The sequence below is a fragment of the Nelumbo nucifera genome, chromosome 6 (genome assembly GCF_055504915.1).
Source record: "Nelumbo nucifera cultivar China Antique chromosome 6, China Antique-T2T, whole genome shotgun sequence".
Lineage (NCBI taxonomy): Eukaryota > Viridiplantae > Streptophyta > Magnoliopsida > Proteales > Nelumbonaceae > Nelumbo > Nelumbo nucifera.
In genome coordinates this window covers 13,731,533-13,744,815 of record NC_142654.1, presented here as the reverse complement: position 1 = coordinate 13,744,815, position 13,283 = coordinate 13,731,533, and the positions used below count along the sequence as shown (strand labels likewise).

At 37.3% G+C, this 13,283-nt stretch overlaps 1 protein-coding gene across 5 annotated transcripts in view; it reads left to right on the top strand.

Annotated features, from left to right (window-relative positions):
• LOC104589073 (Endoplasmic reticulum vesicle transporter protein) overlaps window positions 1-12,861 on the top strand; it is a 34,052-nt gene extending 21,191 nt beyond the window's left edge. For 4 of the 5 annotated variants that reach the window (XM_010247269.3, XM_010247261.3, XM_010247274.2 and 1 more), the window contains 4 exons: window positions 3,328-3,474; window positions 8,962-9,070; window positions 9,154-9,273; window positions 12,507-12,861. In XM_010247269.3, coding sequence (XP_010245571.1) covers window positions 3,328-3,474; window positions 8,962-9,070; window positions 9,154-9,273; window positions 12,507-12,580 — 450 coding nt within the window. In that variant the 3' untranslated portion in view covers window positions 12,581-12,861. The remainder of the gene's footprint in view (window positions 1-3,327; window positions 3,475-8,961; window positions 9,071-9,153; window positions 9,274-12,506) is intronic. The other variant, XM_088889246.1, reaches the window with a different exon arrangement.
• The last annotated feature ends 422 nt before the right edge of the window (window positions 12,862-13,283 follow it).

Sequence of the window (13,283 nt, the reverse complement as noted above, 5' to 3'; positions counted from 1 at the left end):
AATCCCTTGTTATTGGATTTTTTTTTAGTATAATTTCTCACAACATAATTCACCCAATTAGACTAATAATTGGCTTTTTTGTTATTTGGGTAAGCCCCATTCGGGAAATCATGTAGATATTCCTTTAATTACATCTTTGCTAGGGGTAGGGAAAGCCTTTTGATTCTGATTCAGAAGTACAAATGAATAGACTAACTAAGTATCATTTTTTCTATAGAATTTTCCTTTGAAAATTCTGGTATATACTCCCTCTTTGTTTGAGAGAAAACCAGCAAATAAATAGACAAACTTTTTATACATAATAAGTAAATAGGTATCATAAATAGTCATATTTCATCAATAAGGCTGCCAATGGCCTTTAAATTGTGATTATATGCATTTATCATGGTGTGAGGAACCATGATCAACAAAGTTTCATGAACAAGGTTGTAGATGGTTTTCCCCTCACACATAGGTTAATAGGTTGTGAGGAACCATACTCAACCAAGTTTCATGAACAAGGTTGTAGATGGTTGTCTCCCTCACATATGATTAAAATGAGACAAGGAGAAGAAGAAAAAAAAGGAAATAATAACAACAAAGAAGGAAAGTGTGTGAAAGGAGTATAAGGAAAGACAAAAGTTTAATAGAGGAAGTTGTAGGAGTATCATAATGTAGAGGTGGAGGAATACTGCAATCCCTACCTTCTTCTTTCTCCCCTTCACCCCACTTAAAATGGGTTAAAGAAGGAGAAGAAAACTCTTCCTTCCTAAGGTGACAAGTGCCCCCCCCCCCCCCATTTAAAGTGGCTTAAGGAGGGGAGAAGAAAACTCTCCCCTAGGATGACATGAGTTCCCCCATTTAAAGTGGTTAGAGGAGGGAAAATAACTCTCCCCCCAGGGTGACATGTGTCTCCCCACAAACCTTGTATATGTTTCCCTACCTTTTCCTTCAAACCAAACATAGCATTACGGTGACATGTGTCCCCCCACTTCAAGTGGTTAAAGGAGGGAAAATAAATCCTTCTTCCTAGGATGACATGTGTCCCCCCACTTAAAGTGGTTAGAGGAGGGAAAATAACTCTCTCCCCTAGGGTGACATGTGTCTCCCGACTACAAGTGGTTAAAGGAGTGAAAACAAATCCTTCTTCTTACGCTGTATTTGGTTTGAAGGAAAAAGTAGGGAAAGGTAGGGAAACCTTCACAAACCTTGTATATGTTTCCCTACCTTTTCCTTCAAACCAAACATAGCATTAGGGTGACATGTGTCCCCCCATTTCAAGTGGTTAAAGGAGGGAAAATAGCCCTCTTGTTAGAATAGGACAAGTGGCATCCCCTTATAAATAAGTGGGGCACCTCACAAGAAATTAATTAATATGGATTTAATCTTTTAGGGCCTGTTATTCCATTAAATGGGCTCTACTGCAGGCCCATTAGATGCTTATTGCATTACAAACAAGCCCAATTAACTTGGGGCCTGTTGTTCACTAAACTAGACTGCAGGCCCCTTTCTTTATTAAAACGTTTCAGCCAACCAATAGGACTGACTGGGCTTATAAGAAAGCCCTGTTTCTTCTTTGTTATTATTATTATTTTTAAGCTGTGTCTGGGAGTATCTTAATAACCTGCTCTCAGTCCAACAAACTTAAGGACTTAACATCCCTTAACATGCTAGGCTACCTTGACTTTTCTAACTTGTCTTGGTAAGAAAGTAGACCATGTGACCACAAGCAACACATGTTAGGCTACCTTAGCAACTCCTAATAGTCATAGTAAGGTAGTAGACCTTGGAGGTAGCATCTTTTTTTTTTCCCCATCTGTTAGTGTTTTTTTTTAATGTCATTTGGGGTTGGAAAATAGCCCAGAAGTCATTGGGTAATTTAGTTTTACACATAATTGTTAGCATTTCTATGTTTTGTTGTAGGGTTGCTAGAAAGTGTTGTTAGAATGTTAATTCATCGAAATTAAATCAACTAGGCATGCACTCATTGGTTGATTTGATTTTTCACTTGAAGCAATCACTTGACATGTTAGGTTACCTTGATTTTTCTAACTTGTCTTGGTAAGATAGTAGACCATGTGACCATAAACAACACATAGTAGGTTACCCTAACAGTTCCTGAAAGTTATAGTAAGGTAGGAGAAGTTGGAGGTAGCCTCTATTTTTCCATATGTTAGCAGGTTGTTTTTATGTTATTTGTGGTCAGAAGAAGGGCAAGAACTCATTGGGTAATTTGGTTTTACACATAATTGTTAGCATTTCGGTGTTTAATTGTAGGGTTGCAAGAAAGTGTTGTCAGAATGTTAATTCCTAGAAACTAAATCAACTAGGCGTGCACTCATTGGTTGATTTGATTTTTTTACTTGAACCAATTCCTTAACATGTTAGGCTAACTTGATATTTCTAACTTGTCTTGTTAGGATGGTAGACCATGTGACCACACACAACACATATTAGGATAAATTAGCAGTTCCTGATTGTCATAGCAGTGTAATAGACCTTGGAGGCGGGCTCTATTTTTTCATACGTTAGTGGGTCTTTTTTATGTCATTTGGGGAAGGAAAAATGTCTACCACTCACTGGATAATTTGGTTTTGCACTTGATTGTTAGTGTTTTGTGTTTATTGTAGGGTTGCAACTTGCAAGAAAGTATCGTCACCATGTTTATTCATCGAAACCAAATCATCCAGGCATGCACTCATTGTGTGATTTGATTTTTCACACGTTAGTGGGTCTTTTTTATGCCATTTGGGGAAGGAGAAAGGTCTATCACTCATGGGATAATTTGGTTTTGCACTTGATTGTTAGTGTTTTGTGTTTATTGTAGGGTTGCAACTTGCAAGAAAGTATTGTCACCATGTTTATTCATCGAAACCAAATCATCCAGGCATGCACTCATTGTGTGATTTGATTTTTCACTTGAATCAATCGCCTAACATGCTTGGCTACCTTGAAGTTTCTAACATTTCTTGATAAGATAGAAGACCATGTTACCACAAACAACACATATTAGGCTACCTTAGTTATTCCTGATAGTCATGGTAAGGTAGTAGATATTGGAGGTATTCTCTATTTTTCCATATGTTAGTTGGCCGTGCTCTTTGTTTCCATGGGTTGTACTTCTATTTTTTGGCTATTTGTTTCTTTCTTTTGTATTTTCATGAGGAAGAATGAAAGAGGGGTGAGCATGGCTAGTTGAATGAAAGTTTTTTTTTTTGATAAATACTAGTTGAATGAAAGTTGATTTAGGAGTGTTTAATTTTATTTGTTCTTTGCTCAACTGATCAAAAAATTTATTTGTTCTTTGTTCAGTTTATGTTGATTATTGCTCTTAACTTTCTTTCTCAGATTTTTGAAGGATCTAGTCATGTGAATGTGAGCCATATGATTCATGATTTATCATTTGGGCCTAAGTACCCAGGAATTCATAATCCACTTGATGGAACTGTACGGATCCTGCGGGACACAAGTGGAACATTCAAGTATTACATAAAGGTCTGGATCATGCATTTTATTTGATGAGCACATAACAGTTGGCATCAGTTTTATGCTTTTATTTGATCTCGGCCTACCTCTGGAATTCCTGGTCATAACATGATGTCTTTTTACATTGGCTAATCGGAAAGAAAACATTTTCCTGATAATGATAACTTTTACTTTTATTAGTTGTAAAACATTCTGTTCAGGAAGCACTAGTAGAATGTCCAAATTGTTTTTAGGATTGTGGAAGGGTAGTGATGGTTTGGAAGTGAGAACTTGAAAGGTTTTTCGAAAGTGGTTTCTTTTGAGGTGGGTTGGTTGGACGAATCGATATCTATGCCCATTAAAGATACGTATAGGCTATCTGAGCAGAGTTTGAGGGATCATGTGGCACATTCTCTCTTAAATGTGCACATACCTTTGAGAGAAAGTTGCTTAATGGGCCACAATCTTTTGAAAAGAGGTTTTAGTAGAACTAAGTAGGTAGTTTGAGGCAAAGGCAAAATGGGGTGGTCACAAGATTTGATTGAGAGATAAGAGAATAAGAGTACACCAGTAGAAGAGGTCTATAGTACAACTGAGTTGACCTATTTGAAAACAGTTGAAGAAGGTAAGGACGAAGTGTCTTTTAAGAATGGTTTTTGCGATTCTGTGCTGTGGTTGAGGTCTTTGTTTCTTTTCAATTAGTTTCTGTGGGTGCACTATCAGAGGAAGTGCTCCATTAGAGTGTACAAATAAGGAGTTGGTGCTGGGTTTTCATGTTTGGAATAGCAAGAACCTTCAAAATTCAATATTGATTGTGTTCTGAAGACTGTTGCTGAGGGTGCTAAGAATTTTTCTTCTTCAAATCTTGCTTCCAAAGAAGAAGGCAGCATTTCAGAGACAGTAGGTAGACATTGTTTACAGATAAGTGCCACTGATGTTTTCCAAAAATATTAGTGGATGCAATGAAGAGTTCTTTGCTGAAGTAGTAGTTGGAAAGATGGGCAAGGATTTGGGTTGGTTCGGTGAATTTGAAGAGATCAGAAGGAATGTGTAATTATCATTTAATCCATGTAACCGAGGTCTTTTTTTGGTTGAAAGATGGTCTTGTTCATGTTGGTCCATTCCAGTGTTTTAAAAGCGCAAGGCACAGGGGTCAATTTGTGCCCGAGGCGCAAGGCGAGGCGTGCGCCTTTTTAAGCAAGGCGCAAAAATTAAAAAAAGGCTAAAAAATCAAAAAAATATTAAACATAATATTAATAAAAATATAAACTTTAATTTTAAAATAAAATTTTCAAAAAACCTATTATCTAATATTAAAATACATAAATATAACATGTAAAGCATATTCAAATGAGAATTTAAAAATAAAATCAAATATATAAAACATTTTCAAGCATATAAAACCCACAATCTCTTAAGACCCTCAGACTCTCCTTCAGGGTTTGGGTGGAACCTAGGTCTGAGAAGGGCAATTAGGGATGCAGACTTGGACCACCTTTTGTCTTTGTTAGCTATCCTTGAAAATGTTTTCTTGGATCCCAATAAGGAGGACACTAGATTTTGGGTTCCCTCTTCTTCAGGTGTTTTCTCTTGTGCCTCATTTTTTGAGACTTTAACTCAGCCTTCTGATCTCATTGGGTTGTCTTTCCTGGTCAAAGAAATTTGGAGTAGACCCATTCCTCCTTGGGTTGGTAGTTTTTGTTGGGAAACTTTTCTAGAAAGAATTAACACAAATGACCCACTTCAGAAGAAGAGACCCAACTCTTGTTTACTTCCTAATAGATGTACTCTCTGTAAAGCTGATGGGGAAACTGGTTACCACCTTATGGTTACTTGTTCGGTTGCTAAATCAGTTTGGGAGTGGGTCTTTTACCTTTTTGGGTACTCCCAGGGAGTGTCCAAAGTTGTTCTCTTCCTCCTTTTTCAGATGGCCGAAGAAGAGAGGGAAGACTGTGGAGAAGCATCAGGGCTGCAGTGTGTTGGAATCTATGGGAAGAAAGAAACTCACGAATATTTTCAAATAAGGAAAGAACCATCAGAAACTTATTAGATCTAATTCTGTTAAGGGTGGCACATTGGTTGAAAACTATGGAATTGTTCTCAGATTATTCTGTGGCTGATTTGGTGAGAAATTGGAAGGAGATAGCTTCCTCTGCCCTCTGTAAGAGGAGCTGTAGTCCTTTGTGGTCCCCTCCTCCTTCTGGGTTCATAAAACTGAATTTTGATGGCAGCTGTTTAAGGAGCCCAGGGCCTTTTGGGATTGGGGGAGTTTTCAGGAATGAGGTGGGGGCTATTATTGCTATGTTTTCAGGCCCAATTGGGGAAGGAGACTCTCTTAGAGCTGAGATCCTCGCAGCCCTGGAAGGCATCCAAAGAGCAAGGGAGCTGAACTTCAAATGTTTGGTCCTTGAAGGTGACTCGGAGGTGGTGATTAGGTGGCTAAAAGGGGGAGACAACGGCTTATGGAGTTATAACAATGAGAAGAATAAATTTAAATGGCTGAGTAGGGATATGGTGGTTCATTACAACTGGGTGAAGAGGATTGCTAATTCCTTTGCTGATGGGTTAGCAAAGCAAGGGGTGGATAGGGATTCGATTTTTTGGGCTAATTTTTTATTTTTTCCTTGTACTCTTTGATGGGGAGTTAAGTCTTTTTACCTCCCCTTTGTACCTAAGCTTCACATAGTTTCATATCTTTAATAAAGTTTCTTGTTATTGATTAAAAAAATGTGATGTAAAACATATTACATTCCTGATTCTACGAGCCGCCTTTGTACCACACTCCTCGAGAACCCCCTATTTGGTAATGTTGTTCATTCATTCATCCTAATAAAATGTTTTCTTAAAAAGCAATTAAAACTATAAAATCATTTTTTTTGTGTGTGTGAGAACTAAGAATTTAAGACCAAACGTGGACTTGTTTGAGCTTGCCTCGAGGGGTGTGGCATGGGGGTTCGGGGGCGGAACCCCCGGCCCAGCCACTAAACACAAAAAAAGCAAAAAAAACGTCAAAGTTTCAAAAGGCGCACGACTAGGCTGAGGCACAAGGCGCACCAGGCATGCGCCTTTTGAAAGGGCTGCGCATAGGACCTGGGCGAGGTGCCTACCCTGGAATGCGCATCGCTTGTGCACTTAGGCGCTCCATAGGCGCGCCTTTTAAATCACTGGCCCATTCAAAAAATTTAATAGGTTGTATAAAAGAAAGGGGGTGAAAATAAAGAACTCAACAGAATCTCGGAAGCCATGTTTCTTCGGATTAGTTGAACAAATAGGTGAGCAAGGTGAATTTGGGTAAGACTCAGAGACACTAGAGGAAGAAAACAGAGAATTTTTAGACCAAGTTGGGGTTGGAAAAAATTATTGATATGGAAGTTCAAATATGTGAGATGCTGAAGATTTTCTTTTTGGGCTGAAGTGGAGGAAGTAGAAGATTAATCTGTTGAGGGCGGTTTCATGGACTGATGTGTTTCGATGCATTTTAACCCTTATTTATACAATGTGACATGGTTTAGCAATACTAACCGGCACTAACTTCACATAGGCTCTCACTATACTAGGCAACAACCTTCCCAGGCAGCATCCCTACCACCAATACACAACATGAAGATAAACATTCAGTTCCAAACTGAACCCCACATGAAGGACCTCCGACCTGCTACCATGAAACTTCCCACCAATCCCCAGTTGACACTCAACCCTATGATCTGAAGGATTTAAGTCAGGCTGGGTTGAGGTGAACCCTAACCCAACCTGAGTTGGCTTATGACCACCTCAGTTTTGGTTGGGCTTGGGTTACATCCAGGTTGGCATGATTACTTAACTTAATTTTGTTAAAATCTTCCTATTTCTTATATTGAAGATTAGCAACTCACTTTGGCATTTACATAGTTTGGTGCTTTAGGAGTACTAATTTTTGTCTTTGAACATAAAATTGTTGATGCGTATATATAGATACATATATACATGGTCACATGATATTTATACATGCAAATATGAAGACATGTTGGGTTTGGGTAGCCCAAGCCTCAAGCTTAACCCAACTCTATAGTTAAGCCAGGTTCATATTTTTCAAACCTAAACCTAACAGGAGTACAGGACCCTAGCCAATCCAACTCTTGGGTTGTGTTCAGTCTAACCCATGCCCAAGTTGCAGCCCTAAGTTTACCTCTTTGGCCACCTGAACCTTCTCTTTCAGGCTCCATGTTGACACTGAAAAGGGTAATATTGACTTTTTACTTGGTCTGATCATTAGGCACTTGTCAAAGGGGCATCTTATAATTTAATGTTTTAATATATAAGCAAATGACTAAAGGGCATGAGAGCCAAGAAAGATTCTCAACCCCATTCTCTTATATTGTTTTATGCCCATAAAAAAAAATTGGATTGTGTGGTGGGTTGTGATTTTAGATTAATTTAGGGATTATTTGTTTGTGGATTAGAAGTTGTTTCAGTTTTTGTGGAAATTTACATCAAAATTTTACAACTCCCAATCTTTTCTTCATTGTCATTATCATTGTCTAAGTCACTTAAACAATCTTTTCTTTGTTGTCTTTATTCTTTTTAATGTTTTCAATCTGTCATTGACCTGGCCAGATGGACTGGTTGACCAGTCACCAGCAAGGAATCTGGGTCTGGCTGATCAAACCATCAAACCCTTCAACCTGGTCAGCAGGTCATGGATTACATATTAAACCTCTTTTTTTTAACCATAAAATATCCTTTCTTTTATGAAAAAAACTCCTAAAAACCTAATGCCCATCTAAGTCATATTTTTTTTTTTGTATTTTTAGTGATTTTCATCATTGATAACAATAATTCTGATTTGTTACGCTTATTTTTGTTTAATATGAACATAATATTTGAGATATGCTCAATTTTTTCTGCAAATTTCTGCAGTTTTCTGTATTTTCTGCATTGTAACTAATTTTCATGTTTTCGTTATGTGATTTATGAAGCTGGCTTTGTTTCCAGTTTGTTTTTTGAAATATTGGTTCTTCTTGTGTGACAGTTATTATGTGTGCATGGACATAAACTGCATAACACACATATGGTCATTGATAGTTGTGTTAATACGAAATGTTCAACTTATTTGGCGGTTAGTGATATCAATCAATCTGGTCTTTTGTCACTATATGTACAATGCAGATCAAAAAGATTTTCAACTACTTTCTAGAAAATACCAGGCACTACATAATAACATCATATCTGTTTCTTCCATTCACAGAACAAGTTTACACCTGTTAAGAAAACAAAAGAAAAAAAGAAAAAGAACAAGTGCACATTAGATTCGTTGTAGAATAAGCACATGATACCATATTTTGAAAGGGTTGTCTACATTCAATTTCTTTGTTGACATTTATATTACTAATACTGCTATTCTGAGTAATGTTTGTTTTGCTCTGTCAATGTTTGCTTTGCCTATATTTGAATATTTATCTATTTTGGGATGGATGGGATGTCTATGTTAGGAATGATCATGTTACTTTCTGATTTAATTTCATTTATTTTTGTGTCTAGATTGTCCCAACTGAATACAGATATTTGTCAAAAGATGTTTTGCCAACTAATCAATTTTCTGTTACGGAATATTTCGTCCCCATGAATGAATATGATAGGACCTGGCCAGGTTGGTCAACTTGATCTCCAAAAAGTAAAGCATTTTTATTATTTGTTTTTACCATTAACCTACTAATATCTTCTTTGGTGTAGCTGTTTATTTTTTGTATGATCTTTCGCCAATCACTGTGACAATTAAAGAAGAGCGCCGCAGTTTTCTTCACTTCATCACTCGGCTTTGTGCAGTACTTGGTGGTACATTCGCTCTAACAGGTTTCTCTTCTTTCAAGCTTCTTCTAAGTTCTTAATGGCAGTTATAATTATTGGAAACTTAAATATATGCATCAGCTTCTTGAAAATGCACATTTATCACCTTAGATTGAGGCAATGCAAACAAATCAATCGAGATTTGCCCAGTAATGCTGGAGGAAGGAAGCCAAAATTAGAATTTTTAAGAAAATGAATATTTAATCATTCAGAAAAGTGGGTCCAATATTTAATCCAAACACATTATTTTTCTACTGGAAGAATAGAATGACTAATATGTTAAGGTTTGAGATTTTTTTTTTTAGTTTTTATTTTTGGTAGAAAGGATTATAAGGTTTTCCTAGATGGAAGTTTAGTCATACAATTTAGATTGATTGCATTAAAAGATGAAGAAAACAAGAAAGGATATCTGGTTCCTTAGAATCAGGTGATGGAATCTACAGGGAGTATACCTTACTTTACAAATCAATCAAAATTTTATTGTACTGCCTGTAACTACAGAACTGGTTGCAATAGCAAGGAACTTCAAGATAGATTAATGTTGTACACTATGAATGCTTCCAAGATAAACCATAGCCACAAACCCTCACATCTACACATCTACTACACAACGATGGAGTTGAACACCTTCTAACAACCAATCAGATCTGGAATGTTCTCTGGAGTGATCGAACAAGCTCCGATACCATGTAAATGGTATTAAGCCTGCTGTACATGTGTAGATGTGAGGGAGAGGGAGAGGGAGAGGGAGAGGGAGAGGGAGAGGGAGAGGGAGAGGGAGAGAGAGATTTATATGTTTAGAACGAGATGCAAATAACCCATCTGTCCCTAATAAAGATGGGATAGCTACAGCTAAATAGGGACAGATTTGCATCTCCAAACATATAACAAAAAATAAGATAAAATGGCATAATACCCGTATCCATACACCTCTTAACATGACTAAATGGTATAAATCATAAGATTCATCAACACATGGATAGATTCAGACATAAGATTTAAATCAAAACCCTTAGAATCCATTATTCAAATCATGAATTGTATCAATAATTGTAAGATGTTGACAAAATATCAAATATCATCCTTTTGTGTCACTCTCCGATTGTAATCATATATAAAGGGCACTTCACAGATCTTTATGACCTTTCATTTCACCAAACTTCATCTCAAAAATCTATTAGAACGCTAGTTTTTGAACTTTGGTAGTTCCTTCCACAAAGGCAGTTTTTGTTCTTTTGTAGAAAATGTGCTTAGAATGTTTTACTCAAAAGAAAGAAAAAAGTGCTTAGAATGATTTAGATTAATCTTGTATACAATCCAATGATGCATCATTCTGAATATATCATTACATGTTTCATTAAAAATGTAAACCTAGTTTTATTTCTTCTTTGTAATCACATCTTCCTATGGAGAACCTGCCATTTTTGGTAATTTGATTCAGGACCTTTTCAATCTAGACTGTATTATAGCTAACCAATACCTTCAATTTTATTGGTGCATTACATTATTTGGTATCAAAGCCTGCTTGTCCTACATCACCCAATTGGAAAGAATGCCTTGTTGAGGTGGACCTGTATAACCTTGGTCTCAAAATGCTTATAGTTACCCTTGATGAACACGTTCTCAGTCATTAGCAGGTTTACTGTATTTTTTTTATCAATAACAGAATTAATTTTATTCATTAAGCAGCATTGGAATGTACACAGAAGAAAAAGGAGAGAGAAACTCTCTTATCTCTCCTGAAAAAATAAAGAGATTACAAACAAACCCAAAATAAATGATTTCTTCCCACCCTGTCTTGCCAAAAAGTCAGCAAAGGAATTAGCCATCTCTTTTCACCCATCGAAAAGTAAGCTCCATTCCTTGTAGCAGCCCTCAAATTCTTCTCCTCTCATGAATATATTCCCACAATCCGTCATCCCCTTGCTTTTGCAGCCAACTAATCATCACCAACTCCAAGTCTCTCTCAATTGAAAGTTTGCTTAAATTCAGGTTGTTTGCTTTCTGAGTTCCTTCCATGACAGCTAGGGTTTCAGCTCTTAGAGCATCACCCACCCCTATTGGACCACAAAGTAGAGCAATAATTTTTCCTTCCTCATTTTTGAACACTTCTTCAATACCCGAAGGTCCCGGGTTGCCTTCACTGCTACCATCAAAATTCAGTTTTATGAACCCACTTGAAGGTGGGGACCAGAAATGTCCATAATTCACCTTAGCAGGATCAGAATCATCGACTTCCTTCCATTTGCTCATCAACTCACCTGGTAGAATGCCCTCAAACCGCTTCAATGTCTTCACCCAATGAACTACTTTGATGGATATGGCTTTTTTTATCACTTCCCTACTCCTTTCTTTTTCCACAAATATTCTCTAATTCCTTTCTTCCCAGAGAGTCCAGCAGACTGCCACCCTTGTACATCTCCAAAGAATTCTACCCTTTCTACGATCATCTAACAAAGGTAGAGGAGAAAAGGCTTTGAACAGAAGGCGGGAGTTCCATCTGCACCCAAACAAAGAGAGAAACCAGTCCCAAATTGAACAAGCAAAAGGGCAAGATATTAATAAATGATAGCAGGACTCACCATCAGCCTTGCAGAGAGGGCACGGATATGGAGAAAGACACCAGCCAGGTCTTTTTCTTTGCAGCATGTCAATTGTGTTAATTCTTTCTAGATATACTTCCCGACAAAAACCACCAATCCTAGGCGGAATAGTAGTAGTCCAGACCTCTTTAACAGGAAAAGGCACTTCCAGACTCTCACTCGGCTGAATCAAATTCCAAAGAAGGAAGCACAGATAGAGGAACCAGAGGGAGAGGAGGTCCAGATTCGGCTATCACTTTTTGAATGGTCCAGAACTACTTTTTCAAGAATTTGAAGCAAATTTGATACACTACAAATTTCAGTCCCTCAAAGCCCTCTTCTAAAACCAAAATCCCCGCCAAATCCAAAAGAACTTCCTGATTTTTCTTATTCCAAGAAATCTTGAACTTACCGATTTTCTCAGTCATTGACCTTGAAAAATGCACTTGTATAATAGAACTCTTTCTCTCCACAATAGTTGTTGCAACCAGGCACCTGGTTGAATCTTATAGATGTTTTTAACTACAGACCTAGTTGTGTGATTGGATAAAATCTGTGATGTTTTTTCCCTTGCGTCATAGATTTGTTTCTGGTTCATATGGTAAATGCAATGTGCTTGGATGTAATGTATTTTTTTTTTCTACTGAAAATTGACAGGAATGCTAGATCGGTGGATGTACAGGCTTCTCGAGTCATTTACCAAGTCATCAAGTAGGAGCATACTTCGGTGACTTTCTGGAGAGAGTAATTCTTATTGACCATTCCCAGGGAATATTCAGTTCATCAGAGCAGTATTCTATAGTTCTGCATTTTGAGTGAGAGCCTGAATCTAGGGCACCAAAGCGACATACCCCCAATTCATAAACTTATGTAATTTTATGCCTAACCTGTGGTTTCCTGTCATTTAATTGGCGACTGTTCTGATTAGTAACAATTGCTTTTCTGTTTCCATGTGTTCCATGTGTCAAATTACATAGTTCTACTGTAATATAAGTTCAAACTTTTGTTGCAATTTGCAAATAGTATGCAGTTCTGTGAGAGTAAATCGAAATTCTCTCCCAAAGCGAGCACGTATATGCATATATGGGTGGGATGTGAAGGGTTGACAAAAAAAATGGGTTTCGTAAGGGGGTGAAGCCAAACGAGGCCCGAATTGGTTTTTGCCCTGTTCCCAATTCACTGGAAGGAAAAATTAAAACAAGAATATATTCGAGGATTGCTCATAGGATTCTTAGGTGCCCTTTGGGGATTACATCTTGAATATTGAATTATGCTTTAGTTATGTTTTAGTTCTATTATTTTATTTCTTTTTTAACCCCTGAAAATTTACTTGAGGTGGAGGGGTGGTTGGTTACCTTTAATTTTATAGTTAATCTAAAAATAAGTGGAAATATATAGGGGAGGATGTAGCCTGCAATAAACAAATAGCACTCC